The 13294-nt window shown below is 40.9% G+C and overlaps 1 protein-coding gene across 1 annotated transcript; it reads left to right on the forward strand.

Annotated features, from left to right (window-relative positions):
- Positions 1 to 229: 229 nt before the first annotated feature.
- orai2 (ORAI calcium release-activated calcium modulator 2) lies at positions 230 to 11217 on the forward strand. Its single transcript, XM_050040684.1, has 4 exons — positions 230 to 556; positions 5714 to 5949; positions 7619 to 9965; positions 10003 to 11217. Exons 1-3 carry the CDS (start codon positions 529 to 531, stop codon positions 8189 to 8191), a joined length of 837 nt encoding a protein of 278 aa, XP_049896641.1. The 5' UTR covers positions 230 to 528; the 3' UTR covers positions 8192 to 9965; positions 10003 to 11217.
- Positions 11218 to 13294: the final 2077 nt, after the last annotated feature.

Below are 13294 nucleotides of genomic sequence, written 5' to 3' on the forward strand. Positions count from 1 at the left end.
AATAACAACACGTGTATAATGATACGGGTCATTATTTCTTCTTCGCCCATTTAAGTTTTTATCCAGCTGCAGTTCTGACATCTGTTTTGTGTATCAGTGGACGGGGATTATTTGCTGTATGTGTGTGTCACACACCTGATTTAATTTGAGTTTTCTTAATGTGAACCTTTCGTGCTTTTATTTTGAAGGCAACACGCCCAACCGGAAGCGTTCGTTTTAACTAGTTTTCCTGATCTTCACCAGCCACGGGAGTTTCCTCCTGCGAGCGGCCCGAAAACAAAGAAACCCGACGCCAGGTGAACATACCTGGGAATGAGGAAAGCCAGCAGCCAGGTGTGTTAAACATGGCGGGGAGGAGTAACGTTACAGAGCCTGGCTCGACCGCTGGAAGCTGAACAAAGACACTGCTGATTACCGCATCCGAAGAGCGGAAGTTGTTGAACGAAAACAGTCGGAGGGACCGAGACGGTGTTCATTTATTGCCTTGTGCAGCGTGGACAGAAGACTTGTCGGAGTTTAGGAGTTTGGATGATTCAGAAAGCACCTCTGGAGACAGGTAAGACGGAAAAAGTTGCAAACGGACGAGGGATTTTTTTCATCAGAAGTCGTGTTGAGTAGTTAGCTAACTAAGTTAGCTAGCTAACGTTACAGGAGTGTCTTCCCTCTCTGAATATTGTCTCACTGTCACTAACTTTCTGCTTATAACCGTGACAAATACAGGTGATTTAATGTCACATTTTTGCACCAGAAAGTTTGACTTTAATGTTAGTAATTTTCCCTTCCGGCTTGAAGGCACGTTGATGAAAATAAACTAGCGTTGTGTTAGCTAAACTCGGTAAACGGATCCTGCTAACTTGGTCTAAATATACATGGAGGCGTAAAGGTGCACTCATCTGCTGAGGTGTGAGCTCTGCACAGATCAGGCCACCACAGGAGCACCCGGTGCTTTACTCTAATTAGATAGTGTATGTCTTGCATTTTGTTGTAACCGGGTGTTGCATCACTTCCAACTTTGCTTTTAGATTCACGGCTGTTTTTGACGCAGGCCATTTTGGTACTTCCTGTTTATTTTAAAGGTAATCAGTGTGAACATTAACGTTACATATCTCGTATTTCTACTGTGATCAGTTGAATATGTGTCAGAAAGTGTCTGCAAATCACTGAATTCTGTTTATTTTGACACTTTACAAAATGTCCTAACTTGTTTTGGAGCCGGGGTGTTGTACAGTTTCAGGATAAATGCAGAGGATAATAACGCTTTCTTATTTGACTTCCATCTGTCGTCACGTTGACAGGTGTGCTCGCACAAACTTGGGAAACCAGTGATTTGTGTTTGCTCAAAGTCTCTGTTGTTAGCAGAGATGAACAGGCAGTGAGGGAACTGAGCTGGCAGACTGAAGTATATGGACACTAGAACATTAAATACATTCTTGTGCAGACTGCTGGATGTATCTTTCCAAATACATGATTATTAACAGGGCTCCAGACTGACTTTGGTTAGTCGGAGCACTGTAGCCCTTAACTTTGGGAGCACAAGCAGAACATGTAGGGGCACACCTTAAATCGTCCTGCAACACAATTATTCACATTTTTGGCCATTTTAACTGCATCTTAAACTGTCTGTGTCTACTGTATGTTAACCTTGGACTGTTTTAATTATTGAAGTATTTAGCATCACAGACGTGTGGTCAGTGGGATGTGAGGATTCTTAAAATAACATCTGTACAGATGTGAAGCCCTGACTATTTCTGACTGATCTTTAATGAAAGCTTTTGTCTTGTATTTTTTCCCCTCTGACACAATTTATTTAGGCTATGTAGTTGAGGGAACAGGTCAAACTGATATGATTATGAGAATACATGTCAAATGGAGGTTGAACCATGAACATAAATTACAGAAAGCCTGTAAAGCATTTTAATAACTCAAACTATCATAATTAAAATAACTGGAGACTCAGAACAAACTGATATGAGTTTGGATTCATTTGGATTCAGCCCGAATGTCCGGACTTCACTGCACATGCAGATGCACAGACTTTGTAGGCACGCTCCCGGGAAGTCCGGGAGTGCTGTCCAAATCCACAATTCAGTACTGACCACGAGGGGCGTCAAGTGGACTCTCTGCAGACTTACAGAGAGTCCAGTTGGGGTGCAGACTTCAGCAGACTACTATTAAATAACCCACATTTTATTGCAATACAGACATGACGTTGTGGGCTTTTGAACTGCCGAAAAACAAACAAACATATGAATGTGAAAAACAGTTATTGATAGTTAGGTCTATTAAATGTTACTTGAATTGTGTCGGCCAGAAATAATATTCAACCACATCATGATACAGAAATATGTATAAGTATGGGCTGTAGGGGAACTGAAAATAAATTTTATTATTGCAGGCTGTGCAGTGAAATAGGCTAAAAAAATGGGCAAAAAACAAGAAAAAAAGGATTCTGATGTCAGTAATGCCCAATTTATTGAATTATAGTCCTGTTCTTTTTCACAAACATTTCCGTTTTTATACACTGTAGCCTGTAATACAGAGGTGTATTAATAAATTTTTGTTTAGTCACAAAAAAGGCTATATGTGGGAGTTATATCTTGTTATCTACAGGAACAGATGAGTAGGCACGGTTCATCAAATTATATGACATATATATGAATATGACAGCAGTGACAGTACAGCTGAAGTCCGCGAGGGCTCAGTCTGCAGGTCCAGAGTCTGGACATTTGAATTCAGCCTCTGACTTGACCGCAGCTTGTTGTCACCACCTCCTGCTGCAGCCGTCTGCTCTTGTCCACTTTCCAGGCGAGGCGCAGTTCGGCTCCAACGAGAGATGAGTGTAGATGATGTGATCCTCGCAGTTAACCAATCCCTCACTTCCGGACTTTCCTCCTGTCACACACATTGGCCTACACTGACGGACTCACTCCCATGTTTTAAAACATAAAAAAAAAGGCTGCGGGTTGCACACGAGTGAGTAGTTGTAAAAAGCACTTGCACTGACTTCAAAAACAGTAACACAATATGCTGGTCTTCTTTTCTGCGTCTTTACTTTTGGGACCTGGCTGCAGACAGTTGTTCCCTTTATGAGCAATAGTGAGATGATGTTGGGTGACAAGTCCTGGCTCTCAAGCAGTGCTCCAGATTATCCTCACAAGTGTTGGGCAGGTTAACATCAGGGCTCTGTGCAGGCCAGTCAGGTTCTTCCACATCAAACTGAGAAAAACAATGTGGTTTGTGCGTCGGGGCATCACTGTGTTGCAACAGGAAATGATCGTCAAGCTGTCACCGCAAAGTTTATTCACATGAACATCAAAATACGTTTGTATGCTGCAGCAGGAAGACTGTCCATATATTTTTAGTCATGTAGTGTATATGACAGGTGGTTAATGAGCTTTTGTGTCGCAGTATGCTACAACTGCTTTAACTTTATTTTCACAGCAGAGTTGGAGTGTAAAACAATGTGCTCACAAACCGTTTTATTCCTAATTTTATGTTGCATAGATAATGAAAGCAGCTAATCAAGTGAGCCAATGCACCATGCATCAAGTTTGTCCTTTCATTATTGATTCATTTTAATCGTTGTTGCATTTTAAAATACTACAGTCATCAAACAGTAACTAATCATCATCAAACGAAGTTCTACAACTGCATTTTCTTTGCCATTAGTTGACAGTAGCTACACACTAGATCATAGTTTTTGTCTTTATATTACCTCATTCATTCATTCATTCATTCATTCATTCATACATTAATTAATCAATTGACAAGCTCTGGATCAGCCCTGGGACTTACAGGAAGGTGCATCAGACGGGTCAACAAGTTAAACCTAGACATAATAATATATTAAAAGCATTTAGAGAGCACCAGCTGCAGGGTAACAAATGCATTATGGATCAAAATGTAGACCATTTTCTTTTTCTCATTTCTGTCAGTTATGGGGTGTATTTGTGATTTTTTACCAAAAGGGGCGGTGTGTAGGATTTAGGGGGATTTAGTGGCCCCTAGCTGTGAGAACTGCAACCAGTTAAAACTTCTCCTGGTCAGAATACCTTCAATGTTCATTGTTCAGGAGGTTTTTAACAGGAGACAAGTGCTTGGTGATTTTAAACCAGTAAAACCAGTCCAAAAAAATTGTTGTTTTCCAGACGCTGCTGTCCCTGAGAGGATGCTAACTTTGTTGGCCGATGCGAAAATGCAGAGACGCCAAGGGCCTGATCTAGAGCCAGTGTTTGGCTTGTCCGTTCTGAGCTACTGTTGAAACATGGTGGTGCAATATGGCGGAGTCCATGGACGGGGACCTGCTTCCTGTATAGATATAAACACAAGAAAACACAACTATTTTTATGCCTCTGCGCAGTTGATTGCCGTGGTTGGAGGCATCATGTTTTCAGGTTGTGCATGTACATCCATCCCATCTTTGTGAACGCAATATCTCAAGAACATCTTGATGAAAATTCTTCAAATTTGACACAAACATTTACTTAGACTCAACGATGAACTAGGGGTGTGCCATATCTTCTTTTTCATGATAATACTGGTATAATTTTTAATCTGAAATGAAAAATTCATATCGTGATACTCATGATATTTTGCCTTGTTGATGTTGTTTATGAGCAGCCCCGGACTTCTCAGACTCTTTTAGTGACTTACCGCTCAGAGGGAACCCAGTCAGCGGCTCCTCTGGCAGCAGCACAGTTGGTGTCATCAAGTGATTTTGTCATGAACCTTTGGTAATGTAAACCTACGTGACGCTCACGGCTCAGCAAAAAACTCCATATATGTGAATGTGTGATAGATAACAGCCTGTTACAGGTTACAGCGTGATGATTAGAGGAGAAATGGCAGAGCATAAAGGTCCAGGTGGGAATATATATAGATCCCAGGGGACATCCTTGTATTTGGGAGCTGTTTAAATCTATAATTTGTGGTAGATTTTATTTAGTTGAACTATTAATATTGTAACAGAATCTGAATCTCACTCTGAGTTACTGTTGCTGTTCACAAACTAAAGAAATGAGAGATCATTTCGCATTCGTTTTATTTCAGTATCTGACATTTGGTCAGATACTGAATTGGTGACTTTAATCTTGAAACTGTGCTGATTGTATAGATCTGTGTGTGAAGCATCCATGTTTTCACTGACATGAATGTAACCTGGAAGAGAAGTGCTAATTCTAGTTATTTTCAGATGATTATACACCTAAGAAAACATTATATTATAGTCTATTTCCATCATTAATCCCCCTAAATCGTGCACACTGTGTCTTCAATTGTGTTTTAAGTTATTTTCTAATCTTAGAGGTACAAAAATATTGTGAGGAAACAGAAAATTGTAGTAAAGTTGCTGCTATTTTTAAAGCAATCTTTATTTCTATTAATCATCCTTTGTCTTTCTCATAATGTTTCTTTCCTGTCCTCCATTTCCTACTGCTCCCACTCAAACACTGAGTGACTGAGTGACAACTCCTCCGTCTCTTTGCCAACAGCATGCCAGAGCAAAATATTATTGTGACAGACAGACATTATGCCTCTAAAGAGTTCACTGCGGGTTGTGGGAATATTTGAGTTTTTCCTTAAAAGGAGAGAGTTATCGTTGAATATGAACAGAAACACAGAGCTACAGTGATTTAACTTTTGGGAAAATGTACAGTTGTAGCATCTTTTGTATTGTTGCATTGACATGACCGTCTCTGCCCTTTATACCCACCAGGTGCTATGAGCAGTGAGCTGAACGTGCCGATGGGTTCTCCAGCCCCAGGGGTCTCAGAGCGGGCTCCGGACTGCGGGGGGATGGACTACAGGGACTGGGTGCGACGCAGTTACCTGGAGCTGGTCAGCTCCAACCACCACTCCGTGCAGGCCCTGTCCTGGAGGAAACTCTACCTGAGCCGGGCCAAGCTGAAGGCCTCCAGCAGGACGTCTGCTCTGCTCTCCGGCTTCGCAATGGTTAGTTTATTGTTAAAGAACGTGACCGCTTATTTTTCATGTTTCAGCCTGTGGAAAGTTTTTAGTTTCTCATGGCTGATTTCTGGGTATTTCATGGTTTCAGTTCATTTCACTACCACAAATCATTCTAGTTGATCTACCACAGCGACCTACATGTCACATGGAAACACAGTGGTGGCAGGATCTGGGTTTAAACTTCCTGTCTGTGCATTCAAGATTCAGTGTTGGCTGCTGAACAGTAACATCAATGCTTAAACTTTAATGTGTTGTTAACATAAATCATAATCCAGTGTCCAGTGTGTAGGATTTAGGGGGATATATTATATAATAGGTATGTCTTTTTTTGGTGTATAGACTCTTTTAGGGTGGAGGTGACAATGATGTAACCTTAATAGCTGGAGGCAAAACACGACTCTCCTGTTTTCACATTTTGGCGTCGATCACTGTCTTTAGCAGCCCGTCCACAACAAGCGTGTCAGAAAAACACTGATTTATTTTAATGTGAAGGTGCTTTATTTAGTGTGGGTTTTTTTTTACCAGTTTTAATAACCTCCGGCCTCTTTTATTGAACTCAACGGAGAAACCACACTAAATGTTTGCATATGCACAAATGAGGGAATGTATGTACGCCAAAAATACTGTGATTTATAAAACCATGAGTACACCTTTTATAAAGTCCAAATCAACTTGTCCGCACGTGGACCAGCCTCATATCCCTCCCTCATTCAGGCATAAATGTACAATGCAAAGCACTTCATTAGTGCTGATGAGCTGATCAGTGGTTATTTGCGGTGAATCATGGCAATGGCCGAGAGGAAAACGAAGAAGATGAATATTCCTGACGCAGATATTGAGGTGCTTTTGGGTGAACTGGAGGTTAGTAGCACATAGCCTTTTGTTTGGTGGGTGGTGGGGTCACAAGCTAAAGAAAAGGCTGTTGCTGCTTCTGCTTTTAATGCAGTCAGTTTTAAAGCCTGGTTAATGTGGTTGGGGTGAAAATGACTCGGTATATTCAGGCTTATTATCGGGTTAAGGAAAGCCAAACTTTCCTGAATCCTGTCATCTTTTACTCACAGTGCCTGATTTGGTGTGAATGTAGCCTTATCATATTGTGACGCAGTAACCTGTAGGGGGTGTAAATCACCAGTTTCATCAAGATATGATATTGTATAAATTCTTTGGACAACGATACGATATTTGCTGAAATTACAAAGTCTGCCATGATATGATTTCGGTGAGATGCGATTCAGTGGCCTGCGATCCTTAGGAGACGATTTTATCTGCCCATTTAACACAGTCAGTTACAGAAGAAGCTGCCGCACCTTTGTTTTTTACTTTTGGCCATAAAAGATAAAAACAACACATTGATAATTTAAATAATTGTAACTGCTTAAGTGCAGTGAAGTTTAGTTTAAACTGACTCCACTAGCTTGCATGAAACAGCACATGGGATAAGCTAACCTTCAGGGCTTTCTGTCAGAGAGACCTTTGTGAAATAAATCTTTTCCATTTAACCCAAACTATCATCTGTTTCCTAAAACTTAACAACTGTCCGACTTAAAGCCCTTAAGGCAAATTTCTCCCAGCAGTTATGTAACATGGACTAACAACAACATCACTTTACACCCCTGGTAACCTAGTTATTTGTGTCCCTGTAAACATGTCATAGGTGGCCATGGTGGAGGTGCAGCTGGAGATGCAGTACAGTTACCCCCCTGTGCTCCTCATTGCCTTCAGTGTGTGCACCACTGTGCTGGTGGCGGTGCACCTCTTCGCTCTGCTGATCAGCACCTGCATCCTGCCCAACGTGGAGGCCGTCAGCAACATCCACAACCTCAACTCCGTCAGCGAGTCACCGCACGAGCGCATGCACCACTACATCGAGCTGGCGTGGGGCTTCTCCACAGCGCTGGGCATTCTGCTGTTTCTAGCAGAGGTGGTGCTCCTCTGCTGGATCAAGTTCCTGCCCGTAGACTGCAGCGGGGCCAAAAAACCAAGCGCCTGTAGCCCCGCAGAGAAGCCGGCGTCAGCCTCATCTGAATCGCAGGAGAGTGGCTGGAAGGCCGCGCTGGCCTCCACCATCATCATGGTCCCAGTGGGGGTGATTTTTGTGTTGTTCACCATTCACTTCTATCGCTCTCTGGTGCGCCACAAGACGGAGCGCCACCACCAGGAGATCGAGGAACTGCACAAGATTAAGGTACAGCTAGACGGCCAAGAGAGGGGCCTCCAGACTGTGTGATACCATGCCTGCAGCTTTAAGGACTTCACTTTGTGTCTCATATTTATCTCTTCTCTGACATCTGTTCTGGTCCTTGTTGATGCCTTACTGGGACTCGTAGACAGCGAGCTTTAAAGCTCCTCACTCTGCAGCACAGACAGCCCACACATGTCAGACTGCTAATTTATTCTTAAGGTAAAGTTGCGTTGTGCAGTGCCATGTCTGTGTTTTAAATCTGTTTTATGTTTAGGTAAAGGATGTAAAAAGGTTTACAGAAAAAGGGCTACTATGTTCTGTGTGCCATTTTTGTGCCATGTCTGTTTTTATTGTAGGGTTCGGTGACAGTAACTGGTTCCATTCGAATCTGGTACCCTCATTCACTCTGACGTCAGGTTTACACTGGACGCTGAAGTGCTACAAAGCACGATGATTTTCCGTGGACCAGTGCCCGCTTTCTTTGGCGCTCATGTCAGAATGGACCCCGAGGTCTGCAGCCGGCTTGCAATCCGAGCGATAGTTCCGGTGTCTGGTCTGATTTTTCCATGAGTAAATCTGGCAAGAAAACATAGACCACCGCTGTAAAAGAGACGTTGATAAAACTGTTGACAGGACACCTCCAACTGCAAACAAGGTCACTTATGACTCTTTCTATTCTGAATTTTTGAGCCATGGAGGTTATATGTTTGTAAAACTTTCCTCAAGCCGAGAAAAACTGTTTTAAAAATCTGTGACGTCATCACAATGTAAAGTGTAAGAGCCGAGCGGGGCCAGCAGGAGAAACACTTCTGCTCATATTCAGTGGGCCACCTACCGGGGAAGTAAACCTGGAAGCTATAAAAAATTTTTGGTGTATGCACCAGGCGTGCAGCTCCATTGGAATAAAGTGGCTCCATCTTGCCCTCAAGTCATCCTAAAATATGCCTGGAAACGTCCATCATGGAGGAGAAGCTCCTGGACCAACTGGTGGTACTCCCCATGATCCAGCCTCTTATTTAGGGTCTCGTGTACCCACACAGATCTCTGTTTATCTGCTGACAGCCTCTCACCCTCAACCAGAGCTACAGACAGTACCCTCTGCCTCAACGTGTCAGGAACAAGACACTAATTACAGTAAAATACAAAAAAAATAAGCATTACATGGGACGGTTAGTGTAAGAATGTAATGGGGTGGTTGCCCGGCAAGTGGCATTCCATTGAAATAAAAAAGGCATCACGGTGCTCCTCACGTTATGCAGCCTGCAAAATGCTTTCTGTGTGATCGGGGCCTCACGTGTGATTAGAACAGAACAGAATCTCTCGCTGACCAGCAAGGAGAAATGCGCTTCTGGTGTGAGCGACAGTTGACATATCGGCGCGCTTCTGCTTCCAGTGTGAACTTGGCATGAGGCCAATAGGTCTCTTATTAAATATTTTATCTCCTCACTCCTTGCTAGCAAAGAGCTGCCATCACTTTCACCAGAGGAAATGGTAAATGCCATAAGTAACTCGCCAATACACCAAAATCCAACTTTATATTATTGTGCTCTCCCTAACATGAATTTTGTGCTTAGCCAAATACTGTTTGTTAGGGTGCTCTCACACCTGTCCTGTTTACTCTTGTAAACTCTTACTCTTTACTCTTGTAAACTCTTACTCTTTACTCTTGTAACTCCTGTGTACTCTTCTTCAACATTTGGTTTACTTCCTGGATTTTTCCCGCATGGAAATTCTGACCAATCAAGAGCAGCTTTTTCACACAAGTCATTTGATCTGGTCCTCTTGTAAATGCTGCCGTGAGAACACGAACCAACTCTAGGTGTAAATGCTGCCGTGAGAACACGAACCAACTCTAGGCAATTATACAACTTTGTACCATTATTAGTCCCTGATTCGGACCAAAGGAGACGTCTCTAGGTCTGACAGGACCCTAACAGATAGAAGAATCACTTCCTTAGAACACTCAAGGATCAAAATCTGATCACAGATCTGATAGTTTGAGTTATTTATAGATCCAGGTCTTTGCAAATGTTAACTGGATTCAATAAGAGATTTTAATTGGATTTAATATCCTGATTTAATAAACCCAACCCTGCTGCATGGATTATGTGGTGAGTAAAGCCACAGTGTTTACACTTGACCTCCTCTTTCGTCAGGCTCACATGTTATGTAAAACCGAGCTTGTTGTTTTAACTGTAAAGAGCTGAGTCATCACACTGCCAGGACTTGTGTGTGTTTGTCTCTTTTCTGACTGATTGAGGGGTTTTAAAGTCTTAAGAAATGTTACATTCTGTGTGAAATTGTCAGAAAGTTGGTGTCACTGTTTTTCCGTCTGTCATTTTCCTCCTTTAAATAGCTTTTATTGACTTTAACAAAGACCACAGCGCCTGTGTCAAAGGTGTCAAACCAACCGACTCTGCACATTGATGCTGCTCCAAGTGCTTCAATATGAATGTTACTGTCCAAATATAGTTCTGCCTTACAGAATTAATGCCTTTTATGAACTGCTGTTTTACTAAAAGTCAGAACAGGAGCAGATGGTTATAGCTGGGAATATTGGGTGTGACAAAATGTAAAATAATGACGTTTAAATGTTGAGTCAGAAGAAGGCCCAGAAGGGATGGAGGAGAGGTGGGTAAGAGACAGAGTCAGAGTGACATGTTGTCATCAGCATGACCCTGTGACCTCCTGTGTATACAGTATATATTGGTGACCTTTCAGTAAGTGCAGGTTCATCAACACACACACACCCACACACACACACACACACCTCCTTGGATGAGGTTTGAATATGTTACTGTGTTTGACAAAACAACATCCTGTTGCCACATTCCAAATAAGATGACTGACCAAAGTGTTGCTCAGTTTGTTTCTCGCTCCTCAGAAGAGACAGAAGTGCACTTGTAGTTTAGTTGTGCAGCGAGTCAGCGCAGAGAATATGTGTTTTGTCTCGTGTTTGTGGTTTTGTGCTTCTTCAGGGGATGCTGCAGAGGTCAGGGAGACCTGTGTCGGGGAAAATGAAATTCACAGCCTGCAACAGAGTTTCATAATAAAAACATTGTTAAAATTCATATTGTATCCTGTGTCTCTGTGACCAGTCACAAGCAGGATTTACTGTTTGTTTGCATCTCAAGTTGTCAAACCAGACATTACCCCTATAAGTGCATGTAGAAACACTGCACTTTTTTTTTTTTTTTTTAGTGACATACTACATTATGACATTTTATGACTTTTTTTACCGCATGCTGACTGTTTTTTAATGTTTTTTTCTATGAATTACCATACAGTTTTTTACTGACTTTCTCACATTTTTGTATTGCCACACTGTACAAGGACTTTTTTTTTAAATGATTTTTAAATGACATATTTTACTGATAATTTTCAGGGATGTTACTGAGATTTTTTACAGCAAATGACACTATCACTTTTTAAAAACGTATTTTGAGTTATTTAGTTTTGATGACATACTACACTGACTTTTTTTATGACATTTTCAATGGCATACTACACCAGGGCTTAATTGCATTTATTTAATCATTTTTACTGACATCTTATAATATGACAATTTTATGAACTTCATCATCTTCTAACCGCTTCATCCTCTTGAGGGTCGCGGGGGGGCTGGAGCCTATCCCAGCTGACATCGGGCGAGAGGCAGGGTACACCCTGGACCGGTCGCCAGACTATCGCAGGGCTGACACATAGAGACAAACAACCATTCATGCTCACATTCACACCTACGGACAATTTAGAGTTATCAATCAACCTAATCCCCAATCTGCATGTCTTTGGACTGTGGGAGAAAGCCGGAGTGCCCGGAGAGAACCCACGTTGACACGGGGAGAACATGCAAACTCCGCACAGAAGGGCTCCCACGCCCGGGATTGAACCGGCAACCCTCTTGCTGTAAGGCGAGAGTGCTAACCACCACACCACCATGCCGCCCAATTTTATGAACTTTTATGACATAATGTTTATTAAGTATTATTTACATACTATTTTTTATTTTGTATGACATGCTTTACAATTATTTTTTTTGAATACTTAACTATACTGTCACCTTTGAATGATTTAATGACACACCACAGGCAGACCATTTGACTTTATTAATAATTTTCTATGCTATGACTTGTTATATGTTTTAACATACTTTACTATTAAGTTTTTATCATATTTCGGACGATATGCTATACTATAACGTTTTCATCATATTTTGGACATCATACTACACTGTGACTTTTTAATCATATTTTTCGGACGACATGCTATACTATCACGTTTTTATCATATTTTGGACGACATACTATACTATGACGTTTATTTTATATTTTGAACAACATACTATACTATGACGTTTTTATCATATTTTGGATGACATGCTATACTATGACTTTTTTATCATCTTTTGGACACCACGCTATACTATGACATTTTCATCATATTTCGGACAACATACCATACTATGACGTTTTTATCATATTTCAGACGACAAACTATACTATGACATTTTTATCATATTTTGGATGATATACTATAACATTTTTATCATATTTTGGACGACACGCTATACTATGACATTTTCATCATATTTTGGACGACATACTATACTATGACGTTTTTATCATATTTTTGACAACACGCTATACTATGACATTTTCATCATATTTTGGACGACGTACTACAGTATAACATTTTTATCATATTTTGGACGACACGCTATACCATGACATTTTCATCATATTTTGGACAGCATACTATACTATGACATTTTCATCATATTTTGGACAGCATACTATACTATGACATTTTTATCATATTTTGGACGACATACATACTATGACATTTTTATCATATTTTGGACGACATACTATACTATGACATTTTTATCATATTTTGGTAGACATACTATACTATAACCTTTTGATCATATTTCGGACGACATACTATACTATGACGTTTTCATCATATTTTGGACGACATACTATACTATGACCTTTTTTTTATCATATTTTGGACAGCATACTATACTATGACCTTTTGATCATATTTCGGACGACATACTATACTATGACGTTTTCATCATATTTTGGACGACATACTATACTATGACCTTTTTTTTATCATATTTCGGACGACATACTATACTAT

Source organism: Epinephelus moara, chromosome 3, assembly GCF_006386435.1.
Source record: "Epinephelus moara isolate mb chromosome 3, YSFRI_EMoa_1.0, whole genome shotgun sequence".
Lineage (NCBI taxonomy): Eukaryota > Metazoa > Chordata > Actinopteri > Perciformes > Serranidae > Epinephelus > Epinephelus moara.

What these genes read in the sequence shown, in the direction of transcription:
- orai2 (XM_050040684.1), top strand. Translation starts at nt 529, where the DNA reads ATGATTCAGAAAGCACCTCTGGAGACAG. An exon ending in GAAAGCACCTCTGGAGACAG is followed by an intron (nt 557 to 5,713) that starts GTAAGACGGAAA and finishes TATACCCACCAG; the next exon opens with GTGCTATGAGCAGTGAGCTG. An exon ending in TGCTCTCCGGCTTCGCAATG is followed by an intron (nt 5,950 to 7,618) that starts GTTAGTTTATTG and finishes AACATGTCATAG; the next exon opens with GTGGCCATGGTGGAGGTGCA.